This window comes from Macaca thibetana, chromosome 12, assembly GCF_024542745.1.
Source record: "Macaca thibetana thibetana isolate TM-01 chromosome 12, ASM2454274v1, whole genome shotgun sequence".
NCBI classification, from domain to species: Eukaryota; Metazoa; Chordata; class Mammalia; order Primates; family Cercopithecidae; genus Macaca; species Macaca thibetana.
Genome location: NC_065589.1, coordinates 93,890,833 through 93,915,119, shown reverse-complemented (window position 1 = coordinate 93,915,119; position 24,287 = coordinate 93,890,833). Strand labels below are relative to the sequence as shown.

At 44.2% G+C, this 24,287-nt stretch overlaps 1 protein-coding gene across 1 annotated transcript in view; it reads left to right on the top strand.

The window, feature by feature from the left end:
- KIF5C (kinesin family member 5C) overlaps positions 1-16,000 on the top strand; it is a 153,658-nt gene extending 137,658 nt beyond the window's left edge. The window contains exons 25-26 of the mRNA XM_050752192.1: positions 793-906; positions 12,305-16,000. Of these exons, the coding sequence (XP_050608149.1) occupies positions 793-899 (107 nt within the window). The 3' untranslated portion in view covers positions 900-906; positions 12,305-16,000. The remainder of the gene's footprint in view (positions 1-792; positions 907-12,304) is intronic.
- Positions 16,001-24,287: the final 8,287 nt, after the last annotated feature.

The window sequence follows — 24,287 nt, the reverse complement described above, 5'->3', positions numbered from 1 at the left end:
CCCCGGGAAGAGCCAGGCTGGCATCCGTGACAGGGTGTGGCTACAGGCTGGCACAGAACCTGGGAAGGTCTGGAGTCTCAGCCCCTTCAAGACCTGTATGGATTTGGGCATTTTGCCCATGTAGGAAATGAGGGTGTAGCCAGAGTCCTAGTTCCCAGGATAGAGCCATAGGGATAAAAACAATTTAGGGATATTCTCTAAACAGCTGCTTCTCCTTTTTTTTTTTTTTTTTTTTTTTTTAAATTGAAACATCTCCAATAACATGTAATTTATTTCCCATCAGATATTGCTGTGTAGATGTATTGTAAACCAGCAGCTTCATGTTTCTAGTTTTAAACCATACCTTAGATTAGTGGTTCATTGCATGTGTAGGATTTCATACCCTTTGAGAATCTATTAAAAGCTATGGACGCTCTCCCCAGAAAACAGCATCACAGGCAGAATTCTGCATCCAATTTCAGGGGCTACACAGATGCCCTTGAAAGTCATGGGGAACCTATGATCCATTTCAGATAAAACTGAAAATCTTTTTTTCTAACTTTTCTTGGCCCAAATTAGAAATGAGCTAATTGATATTTAAGTTCTTTCTGTCCCCTAAATATTTGGATGCCTTGGATTTGCTAACTATACTGATCGTTTTCCCATTTTCAGAGAGATCTGGTGGTTGATAAGAATAGTACTGTTGATAAGAATTGTGACTTTTAGTTGTCACAGGTGACCTGTAGGTATCAGGATTGTTGTTAAGCCTTTTCTAAATGTCTGTTCTCTCTTTTTTCTGTTGGTTGGATACAGCCAAGCCCATCCGCCCCGGACACTACCCGGCCTCATCTCCAACGGCCGTCCATGCCATTCGAGGGGGAGGAGGCAGCTCTTCAAACGCCACTCACTACCAGAAATAAATACAAAGTGAGTCCCATGTCAAGGGTGGTTTCTCTATCTGGAGGCAGAGGGTTCTTGCCTTTCTCAAACCCCTGCCTGGCAGTGGACCTTCAGTAGAGAGGAGTTCGGCTCTATTCCAGCACATGCCCTGGGGGTTCCAGGTAAACAGAGACCCGACCTACCCTCACTCAGTCTAGAGCCCTGGGGTCTTCTAGCTGAGGCTGCCTGAGGCCCCTGGGACCTGGAGCCAGGCCGGGCCTAATCCCCTCCAGGGGTAGGTGTAGTGAGTGATTCAGCTGAGCTTTGTTTTTTTTTTGCCTGTGGGACTCACCTCTGTAGTTGGCATCCCGTAGGGCATTACCTGTTTGTCAACTGCTTTTACCCAGAGCAGACAGAAGTTGGGGGTTGCTTTAAGTCTCAGGAACAGAATGTAAAGAAAGAGCCTGATAATAGAAGTGATGTTTTTATGTTTAGTATCTGAACTCAACAAATGGGGATTTTAAGAAGATACCTAGGTGGGTCCAGGGCGCTTTTTTCTTTGAGATGGTGGTCTGCAAGCTTCTCTGCCCACAACCCACATGCCCAACATTTCTCTCCCAGCAAAAAGAAAAGGAACGAGTGATATACTTTACAGAAGCGAAGAAGCAGAGAGCGAAAACTGTCATCCTGTGTGATGGAAATGGAGAAAAGAGGTTACTAGTTGGGCGGGCAGAAAGACTGCTAGGTGACCAGAAAACTTCATTTAGAAAAACTCTGACTTTGAACATGCAGATGGGAAGAGGTGGCTCTGAACATTGTCCTTGGACTCTAAGCCCTTGCTAGGGTAGCTGGCTCCCAAGGCAGGCAAGCATGTAAGGTGTGAAGCCTGGACCCCTCCTCATCCAGTCCTTTCTGCATCAAGGCAAGAAGGCGAGCAGGAGGGGCTGGAGCCATCACTCAGGGTCCTGTCATGGCCCAGGCTTAGGCTAAAACTTCCAAGGGAAATGCTTTGGTGGCTGTCCCCACACAACTTTCACTTGTGCTGCCGCAGGCAGTGCCAAGGAGCAGGCCAGGGGCTGGTCAGAGTAGTGGGAACAGGAGGGAAGGCGGAGGCAGCCCACGGGTGGGCAGTGTGCCTGCCATCATCTGCCGTCTTCTAGACAGGAAAATGGGAAATGGTCTTGGCAGTGGGCCACCCCATTCCTATCTAATCTCTGCTTCCTATCAGAAATGGAATGAAACTGGAAGTTAGAAAGTTGCTTTTGACTACATGTTGTCAGTATCGAGGCTGATACCTGAAGTGAACTCTGAGATCCAGCTGGGCAGCTTAGAACAGAAAAGCCTGAAGCAGTGGTCCTGGAACTTTGGTGGATGTGAGCATTCTTGAGCACCCAGAGGCCCAGGCTCCTTAGAGGAGGGAGGGCCTGGGTTTTGTTTGTCTTTTTAACCAAGTACTCCAGGTGATTCTGATACTCATCGAAGTTTGAAAACTCTCCATGGTTTATATAGGATGGCAGTTTACTTCTGTCTTATGTAAAGGAATTTGGAAGGTGGTACGTCTGTAAAGAATCTCCACAGTGATAACAGAAATCTAGCCTCTTAACTAGGTTAAGCAAGTGCCTGCCTCCCGAACTCAAGGCCAACTCAAGGTCACCAAATGACTTCAGTTTCAGCCATCATGCCTACATTCCAAGTTTAGCAACCAGAGAGGAAGCAGAGACGAGGCAAAAACAGCCATCCTAAATGAATCTCCTTTAAGTAGCCTTCCTGAAGCCCCATGCAATGCTGATGCCTCCCTTTCCCTGGGCAGCACTGGGCCATGTGGCCACATCTAGCTGGAAAAGGTAGTCTTTTAGCTGGGCACATCACTGCCCCAAAGAAAGGTAATGCTCTTTGAGCAAGGACAGGGAGAGTGGATGTTGGGGTGGGCAGCTGACACACTGTGCCTTATGGACCACCTAATATGCCGCAGCACTGGCCTAGATGCACTACAGGCATCACCTCATTTGATGAAAGCACAGAGACATGTGTATGTGTGTTTCCCAGCAAGACCTTACTAAATATACTGGTCCAGGGATTCTGGGGCCCAGAGATTATGCAGTGGGACAGTCACCTTCTTCATGGGTTCCAACAAAGGTCTGCCAGTCCCATATTTTATGTAGGCTCCAAACAATCAAATGCTGGCCATTCATCACCAGTGTAGCCTCTTCTCATACAGAAGAGTGAAAATCAGTAGGTCTGGGGAGACTTTCAAGACTGTTGGAGTGACAGAACCACCCTCACCCATTATGGCTTTTTTTTTTTTTTTAAATTTTACTTAAGTTCTGGGATACATGTGCTGAATGTCCAGGTTTGTCACATAGGTATACACGTGCCATGATGGTTTGCTGCACCCATCAACCCATCATCATCTTTTTGAGATGGAGTTTTGCTCTTGTCGCCCAGGCTGGAGTGCAATGGCATGATCTCGGCTCATTGCAACTTCTGCCTCCTGGGTTCAAATGCTTCTTCTGCCTTAGCCTCCCGAGTAGCTGGGATTACAGGCATGTGCTACCACGCCCAGCTAGTTTTTGTATTTTTAGTAGAGACAGGGTTTCACCATGTTGGCCAGGCTGGTCTTGAACTCCTGACCTCAAGTGACTCCCCGCACCTCAGCTTCCCAAAGTGCTGGGATTCCAGGCGTGAGCCACTGCACCCAGCTGGCAATTTGTTTCTTTACTCAAAGTTTTAAAAGTGGTTTTGATGGATTTATCTGAATTCAGAGCCTCCTTAACACACCTTCTCCACATAGCTTCTGTAACTAGGTGCTTCTTTCATCAGGTCACAAAATAAACAGGCCCCCTCTTACAGCTCTCAGGATGGCAGTGTAGCTGAGGGGACTGGCATTGGACAAGGGACCTGGGTTCAGGTGTCAGGTCTTCTACTTCCTTCAAGTTACTTAACCTCAGAATCTGTTTCCTCGTCTATGAAATGGGGAAAATCTTTTATTTTGGTCATTGGCATTGACAGAAGGCTTAAATGAGGTCATGCTTCTAAGCACATAACAATTGCTCAATAAAAATGTTAGTTGCTAGTATAGATGAGCACTGCAGAACATCGTAGTTGATACATGTTGGTTTATAGTGTCCTTTAATTCATATAGTTGTTACTAAATGGTTTTTAGTTCCTCTATAGCAGTAAATCCTAGCCACTGGGTAGGGAAGGCTTATTTCTAACTGAGTATCCTAGTTGTTGCTATGAGCTGATATAAGGGCTTTTAAAGATAATATTGGCTGGGCATGGTGGATCATGCCTGTAATCCCAGCACTTTGGGAAGCTGAGGTGGGCAGATCACTTGAGGTCAGGAGTTCAAGACCAGTCTGGCCAACATGGTGAAACCCCTTCCCTACTAAAAATAGAAAAATTAGCTTGGCGTGTACATGCACACCTGTAACCCTAGCTATCTGGGAGATTGAAGTGGAGAATCGCTCGAACCCAGGAGGTGGAGGTTGCAGTGAGCCAAGATCATGCCACTGCACTCCAGCCTAGGTGACAGAGTGAGAGCCTATCTTATTTGTGTGTGTGTGTGTGTGTGTGTGTGTGTGTATATATATAAAATTTACTTATCTACAAGCTATGACTATTTTTAAGAAATGACTGGGCATTTGTCAGTGGAGATTAAAAAGGGGTAGCAATCAACAGATTCAGGAATTGCAAATGAAAAGTAAAGAAATGCTAAATCATTTTTTGAAAAATAATTGGAAATATGGAATTCATTGCTTAGATGAGAGCAAAGCCTTTTTGAGACAGTCTTTCCTGACCTTTGGGATTTTCATTCTGAAGTGTCTCTTCCCTGGGTAGAAATTATCTCAATTGTGTCTTCCCAGCCCTCCTGTGGAGTCAGAGCACATATTCTTACAGCTGGATATCTTTGGAATTTCCTTCTGCTTCATTTCGGGGTTCAAGAATTATAGCCATAATGAGTATTTTGGTTTATCCTCAAGGTTTCAAAGCCAACGAAGATGCCAATGTACAAAAATCAAAAGAACCCAGGATAATGCTGGCTTTGATCTTATCTGGTTCAGATCCACAGGGGGCTGCCACAGGAGGAGATGATCTTTTTCAAACGCTAGAGCTAGCTATGGGGCAGTGGAGTGCAACCATGTGACATCGGGCAGGTTGCTTGATTTCTGTCAGCTTCAGTTTTTCTCACCAGCCAAGGGGGTTCAGGCATCGAGAGCCTAGCTCTGGACTTGGTTTCACAGTGAATGAGACAAGAAGGCTCTCTTCTTGTGCAGTGATACGCTTGTTAGGGGAAGATGGACAGAAAATAAACAAGGTAACTTCAAGTAGTGGTAAGTGCTAGAAGAAAACAGAAACAGGCTAATGGAATAGGAACACTGTTTTAGAAGAGGGGGTGACATTTAAGTTGAGACTGAGTGATGAAAAATGCCAGGCACACAGCAACCTGGGAGAGAGTGGTTTGATGATCACTCAAAGGTAGGAATGAATGAGGGTTATTCGAGGAAGGAGGAACGTTAGCAAGGCTGATAAGGCGGTACAAGGCTGATAAGGTGGTACAAGGCTGATAAGGTGGTAGCTCCTGATCTGGGAGAACCCGTCTTCATTAGAGTGGATGGGGAGGGAGTTGGGCCCAAGTAAATGAAGGTGTTGAGACTGGGGGCAAGTTAGATTGTGACCTAGTGCGAGGGGTCACCAGGGCTGTGGGCATGGGAGCAGTGGGAGCTGGTTCATGATTAGACAGGCCACTCTGGGCTGGACCCTGGAGAAGGGGTAGGAATGGGGCGACAGTAAGCACTGGGGGTTGTCTAGGGGGTACCCTAGGTGGCCATGGGGAGGGGTCTGGTACCAGACCCAGGTGGTGGCAGCAGGGGAGAAGTGGCTCGAGTCAGTGCCTGCTTAGAGCTGATTCAGCTGTCAGGCTTACTGATGAGCGTTGAGAGCAAGAGGACGAGGAAGGAAGGGAATCAAGGTAGTTCCTAGATTTTTGTGGGCCCCAGCAATTAGGAGACATTGGTCCCTTTTTAACCATGCCAGGGGAAATCGGGGGATGAGCAGGTTTTGTGGGAAAGCTTGGTTTCCATCATGTTTCTTATGCGCTGCCTCTCAGACATCCAGCTGAGCCCACTACCCAAGTGGGTGTGTGGAACAGGTGGCTGGATCTGTGGGTCTGGAGCATAGCAGAGAGGCTGGGGCGAGGCCAGGGCTGGAGACTTGTGACCTGTAGATCGTGTTTATGGCCACGGGTCTGAAGGAGGCAACCTAGAGAAAAGGTGGGCCCAGCAGAGAGGAGAGCTGAGGGGTGAGTTAGACCAGGCCCAGGCACTGGCAAATGGGAAGGTCAGAGAAAGGAGGTGGCACCAGCCGAGGGGCCTGAGGAGCATGTGGGGGCACAGAGGTCAAGTGAAGACCTTGACCCTAGAAGGAAGGTGGTCAGCTCCGAGCTTGAGTAAGATGACAACAGAGACTGGGTGGTTGAAGAAGGCCAGATGGCGGTGACCTTAGCATGGACTAGAGAGAGCAGATGAGGAAGGAGAGCCAGCAGCTGAACCCACTTTGGGGGTTTTATTTGAAGGAGATCAGAGAAATGGAGCGACGTGGAGTTAAGGTGGGGCTGTGTTGCTTTTCTGTCATGAGATGGGAGATATTACAGCATAGCTGTGTGCGATGGTGATGGTATAGCCGAGCCGGGCAGAGGAGGAAGCACAGATGCGGGTGGGTGGTAGATGGGGTGCACTGGGAGGCAAGATCCAGCTCACCTTAGTTAGAACTTGTTTTCTCGTGCAGGCAAGAAGCCAGATGATTAGTGAGAAAGAGGGAGGAAGCAGGGTCTCGCTCTTGAGACCAGAGATGGTGTAAAATCGACCTCTCAGGCAGTGCTGAGTCCTTCTTTGCAGCCCCATACTTAATGCAGACACCTGATTAAACGTCTGCCCAGCTCCCTGGTTGTGAGGGCCCTGGAGATCCACTTCCTTTCCAGGCAGTGCTTTGGCAAGCCAGGGGACTTGTTCAAATGTCTCCACCAGATGGCGCCAGTGGGGCATTGCTGAACCCTCAGATGTTTTCTGAAAGACTGAAGGCAGAATGGTGTTTTTTCTTGGTTTTCGTATATTTAGACCATTTTATCTCAAACTTAAGTAGTAAATAGAGTACTTTAAAAGGAATACAATTCTCACAGATCCCCAGAGTTGATTTAAATTATTGTATTATAATACTTAAGTATTTGCATATTGTAAACAAAAACAAATTTGGAAATTAAATTGAAATAAAACCACAAATAAAAAATCCGAACCACAAAACCCACTTCACATAATTTAATGAAAGAAGGGCTTTTTCTGAAAATAAAGAGCTAAGTGCAATGCAACCCCGGAGTGCGTTGCTTCTTGTAGAGTTTGGGATGCCTGTTTTTTGTGTGTCGTGGTGTGTCTCAATTCTTTCACTTCTGTACTCCCAGCACTCTGAGAGGCTGAGGCTGGAGGATGGCTTGAGCTCAGGAGTTTGAGACCAGCCTGGGCAACTTAGCGAGACCTTGTCTCTACTAAAAATAAAAACATTAGCCAGGTGTGGTGGTGCATGCCTGTAGCTCCAGCGATTTGGAAGGCTGAGCTGGGAGGATCATTTCAGCTGGAGAGTTCGAGGCTGCAGTGAGCTGTGATCATGCCACCACACTCTAGCCTGGGTGACAGAGCGAGATCCTGCCTCAAAAAGAATAAACAAATAAAACAAATACCTGAAGATTAGCCTAGTGCCTGGCACTGAATGAGCACTCTGTGGTGCTCATCTGTGTTGTCCTCATCACCTGATCCCGTCTCCTCATGCTACATCCCAAAGAGGCGGGATGCGCTGTCAAGATCCCACACCTACGAGTGGTAGATCCTGGGCTAAGAGCAATGATCTTCCCTGCAACAGTTCTCAAAGTTCTTGGCCTTAGGACCTTTACTCTTCTTAAAAAGGATCAATGGACTGGGTATGTGGCTCATGCCTACAATTCCAGCACTTTGGGAGGCCAAGGCAGGAGGATCACTTGAGGCCAGGAGTTTGAAACCAGCCTTGGTGAGACTCTGTCTCTACAAAAAATAAATAAAATAAAATAAAATAAAATAAAAATTAGCTAGGTATGGTGGCATACGCCTGTAGTCCCAACTGCTTTGGAGGCTGAGGTGGGAGATTGATTGAGCCCAGTAATTTGGGGCTGTGATGAGCCATGTTTGTGCCACTGCACTCCAGTCTGGGTGACAGAATGACAATCTTTCTCAAAAAAAGAACCAACAAAAAAGGATCAATGAATTTATATATATTGATATGTATCATACTGGAAATTAAAGCAAAAAAATTAGAATACTGTCAGATTCATTTAAAAAATAGTAATAAGCCCATACATGTTACCATGGAAATGTGATTTGTAATGAAAATAACTGTTTTCAAAACAAAAAATAGCCCAATGGCATTGTTTTACATTTTGCAAATCTCTTTGACACCTGGCTATCTCATAGATGGCAGCTGGATTCCCCCCAGCTGTTTTTGCATTCTGTCTGTTACAGTGTGCTGTTTTGGTTGAAGTGTATAAAGCGAATCCCCCCTTGTCACACCAGACAAGATTCTTGGCCATTGGACAGCTAAGAAAACTGTGGAATGGGGAAGTTGGGATCATAGTGCCCATATCACAGGCTTGTCTGGGATTGAATGAGAGAATGTGAAAGAAGAGAGAAAAACTTCTTAGGAGAGTACCTGGCAAAAATTAGGCCCCTGTGCATGTTAGCTAATGTTAAAGTGGTCATGGGGACAGACCTGAAAAGGCCAGATGAGGTGGGACTGCAGAGAGAGAGGACAGAAATAACTGTAGGTGGATGCTGCTGAGGCAGAGGACTTTGAAACTAGCATTCTCAACCCAAAAGGAAGGAATTGTGGAGCATCTGGAGGCAAGAATTCCTGATTCCATCTACCGCACAGGAGGCTCCAACACTTCGATACTCCTCAGCTTCATGGTTCTCAGAGTCATAAATTCAGAGCAACTAAAATTATTCCTCCATAGCAGATTGTACCAACGCTCCAATGAGATAAATCCACTTCTATTCAGCAGTGATAAGTAGAGTAAAATTGGTAATTCTTATAATGTGGGGATTGAATTATAAAAAGGCAAAAGAAAAACTAAAATTATGTACTGTTTGGATTAAGCTTAAATCCACTGCAAGCAATTGCAAAAGCCCAAGTTGGGGGTGAAAACAGTCTCTAAATACTTCTTGCAAAACCCTTGTGTAATTAACTTCCTTCATTAGCCTTCCCCACCCCTTCTAAAGAAAGGTGATTTTATTTCCTCCTAAATCTGGTCACACGTTGCCCCTTTGAATTACCATCTCCAGTTTGGCAGAGCGCCAGTTTGGCAGTCCTAGAGCAGGTTGGTTGGTCCAGTCCCCTGCCTCTAAGTGAGTGACTGGCTACTTGGAAGAGAGTCAACAGGACTGGGTTTTAAAGATTCTCCAGATTCCCCAGTCTCTCTGGGATTAGAACAGTCAGAAATGCTGTATCTCATTTACCTTTGAAATTTATATCTATTTTCTCCCATGAATTTATCTAAGGAGATGAAGATCCCGATAGTGGGAAGGATGGATGGGAGCATCCTACTGGAATCCTTGTTTCTTGGGCCTGCTGGAAAGACTTCTCAGCAGACAGGCCTGTAGAGATCCTTAACTGGGGATGAAGAGGAACGCTGCATCCTAGTAAAGAAAGGACCCTTTATTGGCAGAGTTCCTGTGCTTTTCCCTTCAGCAACCTGTCACAATCTCAGTTCTCCTCCCTCACGCTCCTTGAGGTGACTAAACTAAGCAGGTAGGGCCTCCTTTGTGGCCCCGCATTTCTTCCAAACTATCAGCCAAAACCTGCTGAATCTTGCCCAGCGGGGATCGGGGGTTTTGACTGAAGGGCCTTCCAGGGGGAAATCATGTCACTTCATGGTCTGCTGGAGTTACTGAGGCCGCCCCATTGCATTTGTGTCTAGTGCTTGCTGTGTCAACACAGTTTGGCTGCAAACATTGCGTCAGGTCATAATCCCACAATCCAAGGTATGTGCCGGCACCTCCCTGCCTCCAGGCACGCAGGACAGCCATCTCATCCGAGCAAGGGGATCTCATCTGACCAGGGCGATGGTGTGCATGGAGAAACGACCTGGGAGAAAGTGAAATGGCAATTTCAGTGGTGGCATTCAGGCAGCACTCCTATTGGTTTTCAGCTCAAAATGGATTTTAAATAACAACTATGACCGTGCTTTTAGGTTTTTCACTTCTAATACTGACAATAAGCCCAAAATTTCACCAGAAAGGCCATGTTCTTCCCAAAGACATCTTACTCTCTGTGACTTCTAAAAATGACAGGAATATCACCCTCTAGGGTTGTTTAAGCCCTTCTTAGTTTTGTAGCTTTGCCGTTGTGGGAGATTATACCAAATGAGTTCTCTGAATATTTTTTCTTGTCAGTGAAGAGGTGGTTTTGTTTTTGTTTTTGTTTTCATTTTTTTGAGACTGAGTCTCACTCTGTTGCCCAGACTGGAGTGCAGTGGCATGATCTCGGCTCACTGCAACCTCTGCCTCTGAGGTTCAAATGATTCTCCTGCCTCAGCCTCCCAAGTAGCTGGGACTACATGTACATGCCACCATGCCGCACTAATTTTTGTATTTTTAGTAGAGTTGGGGTTTCACCGTGTTGGCTGGGCTGGTTTTGAACTCCTGACTTCAAGTGATCCACGTGCTGTGGCCTCCCAAACCAAAGTGCTGGGATTATAGGCATGAGCCACTGCACTTGACCAAGAGGTGGTATTTTTAAAAAGAATGTGTGTGGTTTTTTTTTTCTACTCAGTTTCTGTTCTGTATTTCGTCTCCCTTTTTCTCGCTTTGCTTTTTTTCTACTTTTATAACCCCTTTCTAGACAGAGAATTTTTCTATTTATATGTAACTTACATCCTGTTGGTTTATACAAAATATGTGAGGTTGTTTACAATATTATAACATATAAATCAGGAGAGTGAAGAAAAAAAAAGAGCATGGTAGCGGGAATCTGAGATATTACCACCGTTGGGTACCAAATGTTGATATAAGCCTTCTAGAGGCAAAACAGAAAGCATGTGTCAGGTTACGGAGGGCTTTTTCTTTCTTTCTTTCTTTCTTTCTTTCTTTCTTTCTTTCTTTCTTTCTTTCTTTCTTTCTTTCTTTCTTTCTTTCTTTTTTTTTTTTTAATCAAAAGAGAATTTGGGCTTTTCTTAGTGGCGGTTGTATTTCCAGTACCAGGTAATTCCATGTTTTTCTCAAGGATAAGGCTCTACCTCCCTCTTTTGTCATCCCTGTCCCCAGCCCCTAGAGTACCATGAGCTCTGCACAAAACCCATAGCAGGGTCTCAGAGCTAGCGCCTCCAGCTGGTGACAGGAAGCAGAGCCTTTCAGTGTCTTCTGAAAGTTGAGCTTACTGGTGTTGGGTACAGGCTGACAGAGGCCACTCAGGCTGGTCTAGACGTTCATCCTGGGATGTGCCCAGCACCAGCCGAACCTCTGGTGGGAAGTGGAATAAAATGGAAGGGGGTGGTCTTTTGGAGAATCTTATTATCCGATGGAGACGAAGCATACCTTTGGGAACTGGGAACCTCTTTCTACAGAGAGCCTGGGTTAGGGCCCTGTTGCACCTGCTTGCTATCCTAAGTGCAGGCAAATGAGAAATGTTTTAATCCCCCCTTAGGAATGAGAAAATACATTATGTTACTTTGAATATCCATAGCCTCAACAGATACTAATTTATGGAAGAGAACGTTGAGACTGTCAGGACTAAATACTTAAAGCAAAATCAGGAAATAGGAGGTTGTGCTGTTCATGTGCTGCTATCCACATGTGTCTTTTGAGCTCTCAAAATGTGGCTAAGTCCAAATTGAGATGGGCTGAAAGTGTAAAATATACACCAGATTGCAAACACTATTGTGTGGAAAAAAAAAAATCTCAGTAGTAATATTGTAATGTAAACGATCTCAATATGTAATACCAATTACATGTTGAAATGATACTATTTTGAATATATTAGGCTATATAAAATATATTACAATTAATCTTACCTATGTCTTTTCACTTTTTAATGTAGCCACTAGAAAATTTAAAATTAAATATGTGGCTTGGCCAGGCACGGTGGCACACCCCTGTAATCCCAGCTACTTGGGAGGCTAAGGCAGAAGAATCACTTGAACCCGAGAGGCAGAGGTTGCAGTGAGCCAATATTGCGCCACCGCACTCCAGCCTGGGTGACAAGAGTGAAACTCCGTCTCACAAACAAACAAACAGAAAATATGTGACTTATGTTATATTTGTATCTGACAGCTCTGGTCTAAACATCTAGAATTAAACAAAACTTTTTTGAGAAGTAAATTTCTACTGTGTTCTCTAATTCCTATGTTTTCTCTTTGGTTCTCTTTCAACAGATATGACTCCACATAGCATGTCAAGGACTACATTAATCACCAATTCCTTTATTTTTTTCCCCCCTACAGTTTCCATTTTTTTTTTATACTTGCTTACTCCAGCCATCTGCAGTATACCAGATTCAGGTCTTTTGAGCTGTGTAGAGTTTCTGTGTGTACAGATGTGTGCTCGGACTTTTCTCTTTTTGAGAAATCTGAAGGAGATGGTTGCAGAAGATCCACTTACTACTCAGAACCATTGCCGCTGACTCGGCCTCCGGGGTGTTGGGTGGTTTCTGGGTGGTTCCTGGAGCCTCCTCTGGGCAGTGCACTGTCCCATCTGTACGCCCTAATGTGCCATTCCCTGGAGGGGAAAAACCAAGTACCGTGGAGGCGGGAGACCATGCTCTGCCTCAACTGTCTGGTTTCCTGTAAAATAAACACATTATTTTATATTTTTAGGGAACAAAAAGTGCTGCTCTAGGGTTCAAAGTTTTCATTCTGAACACTTTTCCGAAACAAATTACCCCGAAGACACATTTTGAATATCCTGGTCACATCTTTGGATCTGTAAAATATACCTTTTAGTAATGGCACCTGTTAAAATGCAAAGCAAATTTCTTTGGGGCAGAAAAACAATCTGACAGTAGCAGTGTAGAAATTGTTCATTCAGATACATCTGTGTCAATGCAAAAAGTCATAAAATTCACCTCCGAGCTGCTTGCTTTTCAACCTGCAGCAACTAGTCTCGGCTGGCCGGTTTGAACGTCATTCTTTCAGAAGTGCTGAAAATGCTGCAAAGTTTTAAGTGGAAATGTGGCTGCCCCTCTCCTCACTTCTTCCTCCCTGATCGTTCTGGAGCTGGCATTGGGAACGGCTGCTTTCTCTAACCATTTTCAGCTTGAGTGGGTATTGCTGAAGAAATCCAGCATCACTCCAGCAGTTGAAAAAGGAAGCCTTGGGGAGAAAGTACTTGACACAATTTTGTTCTTTGTGCTTGTATGTGAATAAGTTGCCATGAATAAGTTATTATTTCAACCCATCATTGCCGACTGTTTATATGAGTTCTTTGGCACCAAATAGGTTTCATCTTCTTAGGCACAATTAGAAAAAATCCATGTAGATGGATATTTTACATCTAGTTATTGCTCTATCCAAATACATGAATCTAAAGCTGAATCAACCCTTGCTTCCAGTTGTACTTATTAAGAAGATCAATTTCCAAGTAGTAAAGTTTTCAGGGAAACTGACAAAGATTCAGTTAAATTGGCCTTGTGTGCTGCTATTTGTTTTGACAAATTTGGGGGTAAGTCAATGACAACCAAACCAATCTCGGTGAAAGCTCCTATCCTATCGTGTTGTGTGCCCAAGATGAGGAGCTGGCACTGTGCCCTGAAGCTTTCACCACTGTAATGAAATATATGCTAGGGGAGATTTCGGGCTTTTCTCATGACTGTGTGAGTCGAAGGTAGTTCAACTGTGTGTGTGTGTGTGTGTGTGTGTGTGTGTGTGTGTGTGTGTGTAGAGTGCTAAGAACTGTGCATTGACATCCAAACATTTCTTGTATAAAATTTCCCGAGCAAAGCAAACCTGCTTTGACTTAATTTATTTGTTAAATGTTGCACTTTGTTTATGTATGTTTTGTTTTTGGGGGGGAATAAAGAGAGGGAGGAGGACAAACTATTGAAGTATTTATTTCGTGAAGATGGCAATTTTGCATTTGTTTAAATTTTTTTCATTCTTTAATTTTGTTATCAGTGCCAGCCCAATATACCTGCTCCATCATTATTTGCAGTCTGATAAAAGGGTCCTTGTGGGGCAGGTTTTGCAAAGTTTATCAGGTAATAACATATGCCACATAACCTTGTTAATATGTTTGCTTCTGATTTGGGCAGCTAAAACATTGGTGTTTGGGATAATTGCCAATTATTAATTGTCATTACCACTACTCTCCATTACTTTTTGTTTGGAAATTGAACAAAGGTCAGTAATGGTGTTTGGCTCTTGTTAATATCCATCATAAAATAGATTGTTTTAGATTCTCTCCAGAGTGATTTTTCCCTGGGTACCCCCTTTCTAGTTCTAAAGAATTGCTTGGCACTTTCATGTTTCAAAGGGAAACATTCACTTGTAGTTCCATTTTGCTTGATCTCTACAAGGGACTGACAACATTTGCTTTACTTTTATTCACAGAGAAAGTTGGCTTTGATGTCTCTTAAAGATAATTCTGCTAGTTGCTGATCAGCCAGTCAGTTCACCTAGCTTCAATCTTTATAGGACTTCTAATCTAATTTTCCTATACTGTGACTAAAAGGAAGGCAAATTATTGGAATGGATTATTCAAATGGATCCTTAAATATTGTTATGTATAGTAAGCCAGTTATTATATCAGGACCATGTTCTCTGTAGGCCACTTTCTAAAAAAGCCACATATGTGCAATTTTCAGGTTTTTAGACTATTGCTCCCTGTACTTTAAGTGTAAAAACCACACTTCTGAACAACTAAGCTCGTGATTATGATTTTGGTTATATGCAGCTTTTGACAAGTGTGTATTGTGTCTTTTTCTCCTCTATGAATAATTTTATATTTCATGCTACTTCTTCAAAGTTTACTCTTTGATGCTCTAAGAGAACAGCCAGATGGTTTATACGAATAATCTTTATCTGCAGGATGGTGGATTGGTAAATTAGGAGAATGTTGTTTGAGATATCAAGATTTATGGTTGGAAACTAAAATACATAATGCCAAATGTGTTTTTGTCAATTACTAGAGAATTCTGTGCAAACATATCATCTCTTCAAATGCTGCACACTTCACTTTTGTTAAACAGCAGGTAGTAGATAGAAAAATAACAGTTTCACATTAAGACTTTTAAAGGAAATAGAACCATGTGATTAAGAAATCAGAATTTATAGATACACTGGGATAAATGAAGAAATAAAAAGGTTTGCCTAGAATGTAGCATCTAGTGACTTTTTTAAAGCCCTAAAGTTTACATAAAGAAGCTCTAGTTCCTATAGAAATAACTGAAAGCAAATAAAAGTTCTTAACAATCCCCTCTTTTGAAGTGCATTTTTTAAAGCAGGGCAGGAGACATTTGGACTCTAGCTATATGACATATTGGGAAAGGCCGAGGGTGGAGGGAAGATTTCACTTCATTGTCTAGTCCAGAATCTTGAGTAAGCTAAAGAAACCATCGTAATCTAAAATTGCTTCATTTAACACTAACAATTTAGACTTTTTAAACCAAGCATTGAATAATGGCTGGATAACTGCCAAAGGAAGCGCCGCTCCATGAAGTCTGCTTACTTATTTAAAAATTGTGTATCAATTTTAAATACTGTTCATTGTGTGCAGATATAAGGGGAATAGGGCATTCTGTAGAATTATCCATGTCTAGTTTGTAAAGTGCGTCCTGTGTACTGCAGATGTGTGTTCTCTGGGCTTTATGTATCTGTACAGTAGCTTTCACATTTAAAAAATTGTGGACAAACTTGTCTGGGGGGTTTGAGGGGAGAATGGTGGTTTATATCAATAATGATGCTGTACTATAGTCCATGTAACAAAAGATCTGGAAGTCACCCTCCTTTGGCCCGCGGAAAATTTTGGTAATCTTCTAGGTTCTAAAATGAAGATGTATGGGTACTCTGGCAGACTGCATGTTGTATAATTTGAAAAATACTAGAAGTGGAAAATAAAATTCAATTAAACTTTGACTGGTCTGTTTCTGCTTATTTGAGTCATCCTGAAGATATGGTCATTGGAGATGTCAGTGCCTGGGTGAGGATAAGCCATTTTCTGGCCTCAAAAGAGTTCACTTCAAGTAAGCAGGTGCCCCAATATGCAGCATAAGCAAAGTCAACCTTGACCATTTTTGCTTTTACTTTGCTTAAATATCCGCTCTAAACTTTTTTTTTTCATTTCAGAACTAAGAAAACTTGATGTTTGTCACTTCAGTTCTGAAAAGATAGCAACTGATGTAAAAAAAAAAAGTCTTACTAGCTTTTTTTTTTTTTTTTTTTTTTTTTTTTTTTGAGACGGAGTCTCGCTCTGTCGCCCAGGCTGGAGTACAGTGGCACGATCTCGGCTCACTGCAAGCTCTGCCTCCCAGGCCCACACCATTCTCCTGCCTCAGCCTCCCGAGTAGCTGGGACCACAGGTGCCCGCCACTGTGCCTGGCTAATTTTTTGTATTTTTAGTAGAGACGGGGTTTCACCGTGTTAACCAGGATGATCTCGATCTCCTGACCTTCTGATCCACCCGCCTCAGCCTCCCAAAGTGCTGGGATTACAGGCGTGAGCCACCGCGCCCGGCCTTACTAGCTTTTTTAAAAGTAGGAATGACTGAAAGCTCAGCAGAGCAGTGTATTCACTGAATATCTGAATCTCTTCTTGCTTGAGAAGGGCATTAATTCTCCACCAAATGAATTGGAGCCCTATTTGCATATGTTGAAAGATTATCAGCATCTTTTGAGGATTTGGGGTGTTTATATTCCTGTTTAACCTACTGATTCTTAGTGTTAATGTACAGGTCTGAGATCTTGTGAGAGGACACTGGAGCATGAATCCTTTGGAGGCTAACCAGTGCCAGGACACAGGATAATTTTTTTTTCTGCTATCATAACAAGGAGACTTCCCTACCTTGGGTCACTAGAATCGTGTGACCATGCATGACATTGTGTATGTAAAGCATCCTCATTCTTGTGCTTGGTTTGATTAACGGTGCATGAGAGCCAGACAGTAAACCTCTTTCCCTTAATTGATTAAAAATGGAAAGGATACATGTCAAGTGAACGTGTAATTAAGGGCACTGCAAATGGTGTGCTTTTATGCTGTCTTGCCCATCTTTTTCGAAATTGTTATTCTCCCAAGAACTCTGAAGAAGTTTCCAGATACCAGATTGTTAAAAGTGACTTATGTAGTAAACTTCAAACGTGGCAGTTGAATATTCAGCTGATGCCTGTGTGTTATAGATGGGAAAGCAGTTCTCTGAAAGAACCAGATTACAAAGCAAATTTCAGTATCAATGGGAAATGACTCCCACAGATCCCAGAACACAGCGGCTCTGCGATGCAATCGGACTGCATTGATACCAGTGTTCTCTTGGTTCCTGCAAGCCTTTCTTGAGGTTTCTTGTTTCACCAAGCTCTGAACTGGCCTCTGGCTTTGCCTCAGAAGCACAGAGCTGGAGTATCTGTGGGAGAAAGTGGAACTGGAGCAATAATCTGCAAAGGCAATTACTGGTGATGTGTGTATTGGCAGGTTTCATTCTAGCATTTGTGACAGGTCGTGTCTTGTTATTTGTCTTGTGTACATAATACACTGAACAGAGGTAGGAGTCACCTCTTGGATGACACATTAGTTGAAAATGTGGGTTTACTTGACAAAAGGCATCCCAAGCCATGGAGTTTTCACTTTCCTTTTGGTGTTTGGTGGTTCTTTGTCCAATTTGCAAAGAAAACACCAATCTCTCTTGTGGTTAGTTGGGTTCAAAATAATGAAAAAAAAAATCCCATAGGTAACCACTGTTGGTGGTCTTTCTGCCTCCAGTACCCTGGATGGCAAAGGCTGGGATTCTCCACCTGCTTTGCTTCAAGAGCAGTTTGTTCTGGACTTCCAGGAGGCCCTCTTTGCCGTCGAGCAACTTTCAAACCTTCACCCTTCCCCATGCCCAGATCGCAAATGATTATCGTACTGTAGCTGTTCAAGATTTACCTACAACAATATTTTATTCCTTCAGAATGTACATGAAATTAAGAGAAATTGACAAACTTGTTCTGGATGAAACGAAACAGCATCAGAATCTCGTAATGCTCAGAAAGCTACAATAAGCAGTCAATTATTTCCAGGGCACTATTCTGGCTGTGTGCCAGATACTGTTTTAAGTGCTTTACAGGTATTAATCCATCTAATCCTCCTAATAACCCCATGAGGAATGCACCATTATCTCTCCTTTACAGGTAAGGAAACAGGCGCAGAGAGGTTAAGTAGCTTGCCCAAAGGTCTCACAGCTGACAACAGGAGGCTCCAGGACTGAAACCCACACAGTCTGGTTCTAAGGTTCATGTTCTCAACAGGTAGTAATACTGCCTCTCTGAATAGTAATTGGGATATACATATATGTATGTGTGTGTGTGCCTCTCTCACTCACTCTGTCTCTATAGTGATAAGCAGCAGCCAACCTCAAAAACCCTTTTGTAAAGAATTTATACAAAGCTTTATGCCTTTGCAACTTTTCTGTTCTCTCCTTTCATTGGAATCTGAGACCTCATTGTTATTTGAATTACTTTAAGTAATCAAATGCATCTAGGAAAGAAACAATAATGCAGGAGGATGCCTCATAGCAAGGGTGCCTGATGACACTGAACTCTACGGGAAGGCTGCATTTCAGGAGTGCCCTTGTCAGAATCTTTGTCATACCTAACATACTTAGAAGAAGTGTAGCCATTACTCTGTCAGTTTTCAAATTGTGTGTCATAAGAATTTAACTTATCATCCATGTGGATTTATTTTTCTTTAAGGTACTAATTCTTTCTGTCTGCATTAAAACATGTATAACCTATATTCTTCTGCTTCTTCAGTAAAAAGCTCTCAGTACTCTCTTGCCCCACCTGAAATGGCTCTCAGGAAAGGGTTGAGGGGCACTGGATGGGTTACCTGTCATTCCCAGGGATGTGTGAGGCCTCAGACGAGGCTGTCCCTTACCTCCCCTCTGGCCCCATCATGATGACTAATAGGATCTCGTTTCAGAGCTCTAGGTTTTAGAAAAAAGAAACATGCCAATCATACCATACATGCATGTGCAAGTGCAACCACAGAAGGCTGAAAACAGTGGGGTTCCCTTACGAGCTCCTCCCTTTACCTGTGCTTCTCTTGTCTGAGGGTATTCTGATGGGCTACTGGGGAGCAAGGCTGGTGGCAGATGTATCTAGGTGACACGATGCTGACTCCGTCAGCCAGCGTCCACCTGGCTGCCTGCCTGCAGACGGCAACCTCCAGCCCAGTGTCCTTGCTGCCCTGCAGCACCTTTCTGGGACCTACATGGAACAGCAAAATACCTCTGGAGTACTGGTTGGCAGGCGGTAGTACTGCTGAGTAACTCCACATGGAAAGAATGATGTATGCAGGAGCTGGATCCGACCCTCAACTTCCCATCCACCAGCTGGGGGGTTGTGGTCAGTGGTTTAACTATGCAGAGTCTCAGTGAGCTCATCTCCATACCTGAATTTAGCTCACGATGCTCCATTCTTCACAGTGCCTTTCGGGGATCAGAGGAGAAACTGTAGGAAGACATTTTACAACAGTGCTACTCAAAATAAGGGATTGTTATTGTCAAAAACTTCCTAGGAGAAAGTATGTTCATCTTGGACCCCAGCTATTGCCTTCTACCTGGCATCACCAATATTTAGAGTAGAAGAGGAGAGAATATGCGGAGACATTGGGAATTGTCTGATTCTACCCAGTGACATCAAATCTCTTTGTAGCTCTCCATGTAGGGTTCTTTCTTTTCCCACGGTCTTGGTCAGCCGGGGCTGCTATAACAAAATGCCATAGACTGGGAGGCGTATAAACAACACACAGCTAGTTTTCACAGTTCTGGAAACTGGAAGTCCAAGTTCAGGGTGCCAGCCAACACAGTCAAGTTCTGGTGAAGACTTCTTCCTGGTTGCAGATTCCTGACTTCTTGCTGTGTCCACACATGGTGGAAGGGAGGAGAAAGTTCTCTGGGGTCCCTTTTATAAGGGCACTGGACTCATTCATGACTAATGACTACTAAACTCACCGTGATGACCTAATCACCCCAAAGGGCTCTACCTGCTAATATTGGATTAGGATTCCAGCATATTAATTTTGGGGAGACACAAACATCCAGTTCATTGTACCCACTTCACCCTCTTTCCTCTTGGGGGAAAACACACTCTTAGGGTATTTCATGAGTAGAGAATATGACCTACCCTCTGAAGTGTGGTGTAGGGAATAGGGTTTCAGGCTAGTTTCCACGCTTTATGCCTTGTGGCTTTTCACACCAGAGGGCTCAGGTAAGTGCCCTTCACTCAATGTCCTGGCGCTGGATCATGAATCAAGTCCATTCAGTTTCCCATACATGGAGGCAGAAGCCCAGTAATCACGGTTAATGCTGAGAGCCAAAATCCTGGCAGAATATTTGTAGGAGCTTAACAAGTTCCCCAAAGGGAGATTAGAGATGCTCAAGGAGTCACTTAGCCAAACCAGCACACAAAAGCACACTCGGCTTCTGCCAGCATCTGGAAACAAGGTGTCTGCTTCCCTTCCATAACCCAGGTATTGGAAAGTTCCTGTCCCAGCACACACAGCAGAGGCAGGAACCCACTGTTCAGTACAAGATGACTGTCCACATGCGAGCCTGCTGCTCCTAAACACCAGATGACTGTGATAAGGGCTTCTGCTTTAAATGCTTTGTCTCCAGACTGTCATAAATCCATGAGAACATCAGAATCCAAAGAGTTGAAGTCACGTGTCCAAGACCATTTTGTTAGTTTTGACTGCAGAGCTCAGGTTCCGTCTCTTACAGTCCTCTGCTTGTCCATCTCAGTGATACGGGTTGGAAGCTGCTATAGAATCCCGCCCCCAATCTTCCCTATGAGTTGTTGTCAACAAATAGTGCTTTCCAAATAGCTTTCCCTTTCCTATATTAAACAAATAAATTGGAAAGTTCTTAAAGAAATAAAGAGTATACCACCAGGACTTTGAAGAGAGGACTGTGAGGGACATTGGGTATCATCTGGTTCCACCCGGTGAGGTCAAATGACTTACCTTGCACCTTGCACACCGTCAGGAGAGAGCCCAAGCCCAGCACACCACCCACCTCCTCACAGGACTCACTCTGCTGGACCAAGCCTGAGCAGGCAAAGACCAAAGCTAGTCACAAGAATGGCACTAGCAATGCACCTTCCTGACTCCATTAGCCGAAGTATTGACATTAGTTGTGTGGAAATGTTTTGCTACAGTCATCTGTTGAGTGAGTACTGTGTGGCAGGAACTTCAGCAGTGTAGACTGGAGTTCCAGTAGTTCCAACCCTTTCTTTATCAACCAAGTGCCTCAAACAAGTTGTCTAACCTCTCTCAGTATCGCGCCCGGCTCACAATGCATTCTGGAATGGCTAGTCCTTCACATGCATTCTGGAATCTCTTCCAAGGAATGAGTGAGGGTGGCACTGTTATTCACCCCAAATACAGATGAAAAAACTGAGGTGTGGAGATGTTAAGTGAGTGGCCCAACATCACAAATCAAGGTAGAGGTGGAGCTGGCTCCAGAGTCCACATTCTTAACCAAGAGGCTGAGCTCTCCTGGGGTCACATGGCTGCTGAGGAGTGCAGAGGGACTGGGTTCACATCCTGCCTCACTTCCTGAGCTGAGTTTACTCCCAAATCTAAGCTGCTTCATATGGAAGCAGCTGAAATCTTCATGTGATGAACTGAAAAAGCCTTTTGTAAAAACGTTAGTGTTCATTCATTATTTCAATAAATATTTGAGCACCTATCTTATACCAAGGATTGTTTTCAGAGCTGGAGAGAGAAGTGAATAAGACAAGATAGAGTCTTCATTTCCTTAGAAGCAAATTATAAACAAACGAACAACACTTTCTAAAATGACTTAGTATATTCAAGTGCTATGAAAAGAATAAACCAGGGTGCTGTGATGGCAAGTAACTCCAGTCTAGTTTTGACTGGGTGGTCAGGGAAGGCCTTAGTGAGTGAGGGAGGCAGCCATGCAGAGACTGGGAGACAGTTGCAAACAGATGAACAGGAGCTGCAAAGTTCCTCAGGAAGGATTGTGCTTGGTGTTTTAGTGGTAATAGAACTCTGGTTTTACACAGATAATGTTCTCCACACTGGCATTTCTTTCCCTCATTTACCTATCAAAAGGACAATGAGGGCTGGGTGCAGTGGCTCACACCTATAATCCCAGCACTTTGGGAGGCCAAGGCGGTAGGATCATGTGAGGTCAGGAGTTCGAGACCAGTCTGGCCAACATGGTGAAACTTCGTCTCTACTGAAAACACACAAAAAAATTAGTTGGGCATGGTGGCACACGCCTGTAATCCCAGCTACTTGGGAGGTTGAGGCAGGAGAATCGCTTGAACCCTGGAGGTGGAGGTTGCAGTGAGCTGAGATCGCACCATAGCATTCCAGCCTGGGCAACAGAGTGAGACTCTTTCTCAAAAAAAAAAAAAAAAAAAAATGAGTATGTTTGTGTTGCCTTCAGAAGTAAGAAGCAAACTGGAATAATCAACTTCTTCTTTCCTGGAAATACAACGCCAAAGGCATTTGCGCATTTTTGTGGCCAGCAATGTTGTGGGCAGACCCATATATTTGTAGCCCACGCTTCAGTGCCTGCTCTGAAACCCAGGTAAAAGAGGACAATTTCATCCTGGCTGATGTGTTTTAACCAGCCAGGCAAATTCACATGGATCCACAGGCCCCGAGAGTGTAAAAAATAATACTGAGGGATACATATGGAGAAGCTGATTTGCTGCCCAACCTCAGGGTCAAGCACAGGTCTGAGCGGGCCACCTGTATCTTCTAGAGTCGTCTTGTCAGCGAAATGGAGCTGCTGCTACCTGCTACCTTGGAAAAGCTGCTTGCTGGCCTCGTACGTGAGAGGTATGCCCAACTCACTTCGGGGAGGTTATTTCAACTTTTTGCTACATCAGGACTCTGCGACTGGTGAACATCAAAAACCCAAAGAAACACACACATCCTTGCCTGCCCTTGGTAAGCCTGGAGAGAATTTCACTGGTCAATAAGAGATGATTCTGAATTTTGTCTGATTATTCTGGAGCTGACATTTTTGGGCGTCATATTTAACATGGTCATTTTTGAAGCATAACTTTGATAACCACTCTTGCCGAGGCAGCTGCCTGCCCTGTTCTTGCTTCAGATTCAGTTCCTGCTGAGATCTGCATGGAAAGAAGTATTTCCCACTATGGGGCTCACACAACTAAATGGCACCACTGAAATCCCCTGTCAAGTCCCCTGGTTGGTGTCTAATTAGTGTGTGGCTTTAGGAAGCGGGACAACACGTTTACATTTTTGCAGGCTATTACCTGAACGTGATCGCTGAATAGCCTCTGCTGTTCAAATAGTAATGCTGCATACAATGAGAAATGTGTGTGTGTGTGTGTGTGTAGGAGGACACACCCCTGCTCACTAGCAGAAGTGACATATCTGCAATCCTGTGTCAAGAGGGGGATCTAGGCTTCCTTAAGATTTAAGCAGTGAACACAGAGGTGGCTGCATTGTTTTGTTTTGTTTTTTTTCTGGGGGGTGGGGGGCAGGAATGGAGTCTTGCTCTGTGGCCCAGGCTGGAGTGCAGTGGTGCGATCTCAACTCACTGCAACGTCTGCCTCCTGGGTTCAAGCGCTTCTCCTGCCTCAGTCTCCTGAGTAGCTGGGATTACAGGCACCTGCCACTATGCCCTGCTAATTTTTGTATTTTTAGTAGAGATGGGGTTTTGCCATGTTGCCCAGGCTGGTCTCAAACCCCTGACCTCAAGTGATCTGCCTGTCTCGGCCTCCCAAAGTGCTGGGGTTACAGGTGTGAGCCACTGTGCCTGGCCGGCCGTACTTCTTCTTGTCCTCCTACGAGAAGCCCGATTTTGTTTTCGGAGTGCTCCTTGTGTGAACTGGGGTTGTGGGAAGGAGTGACATTTCCCCTCCTTTGTTCAGGTGAGGTGAAGACTTGACTCAGAGGTGAGGGAGGCCCTTGACTGACGTGGGGTGGGAACTGTTTCGAGCTGTCCTCATCTCTGGGCCTGCTTCCTGACCTGTGAAATGAGAAGGTTGGGTGGGATCAGTTTCCCAAGCTTGCCAGTAGTGAGTAGCCCCTGGAGCGCTCATTCAAAACCCGCTCTGCTCTCCCAAATGAGAATGTTTAGGAATGAACTCTGTCATGAGCAGACATCCAAGTGATCCTCCCCTTCAAGGATATTTGGAAATGGTGGTCTGAGCAGTCTCTAACAGAT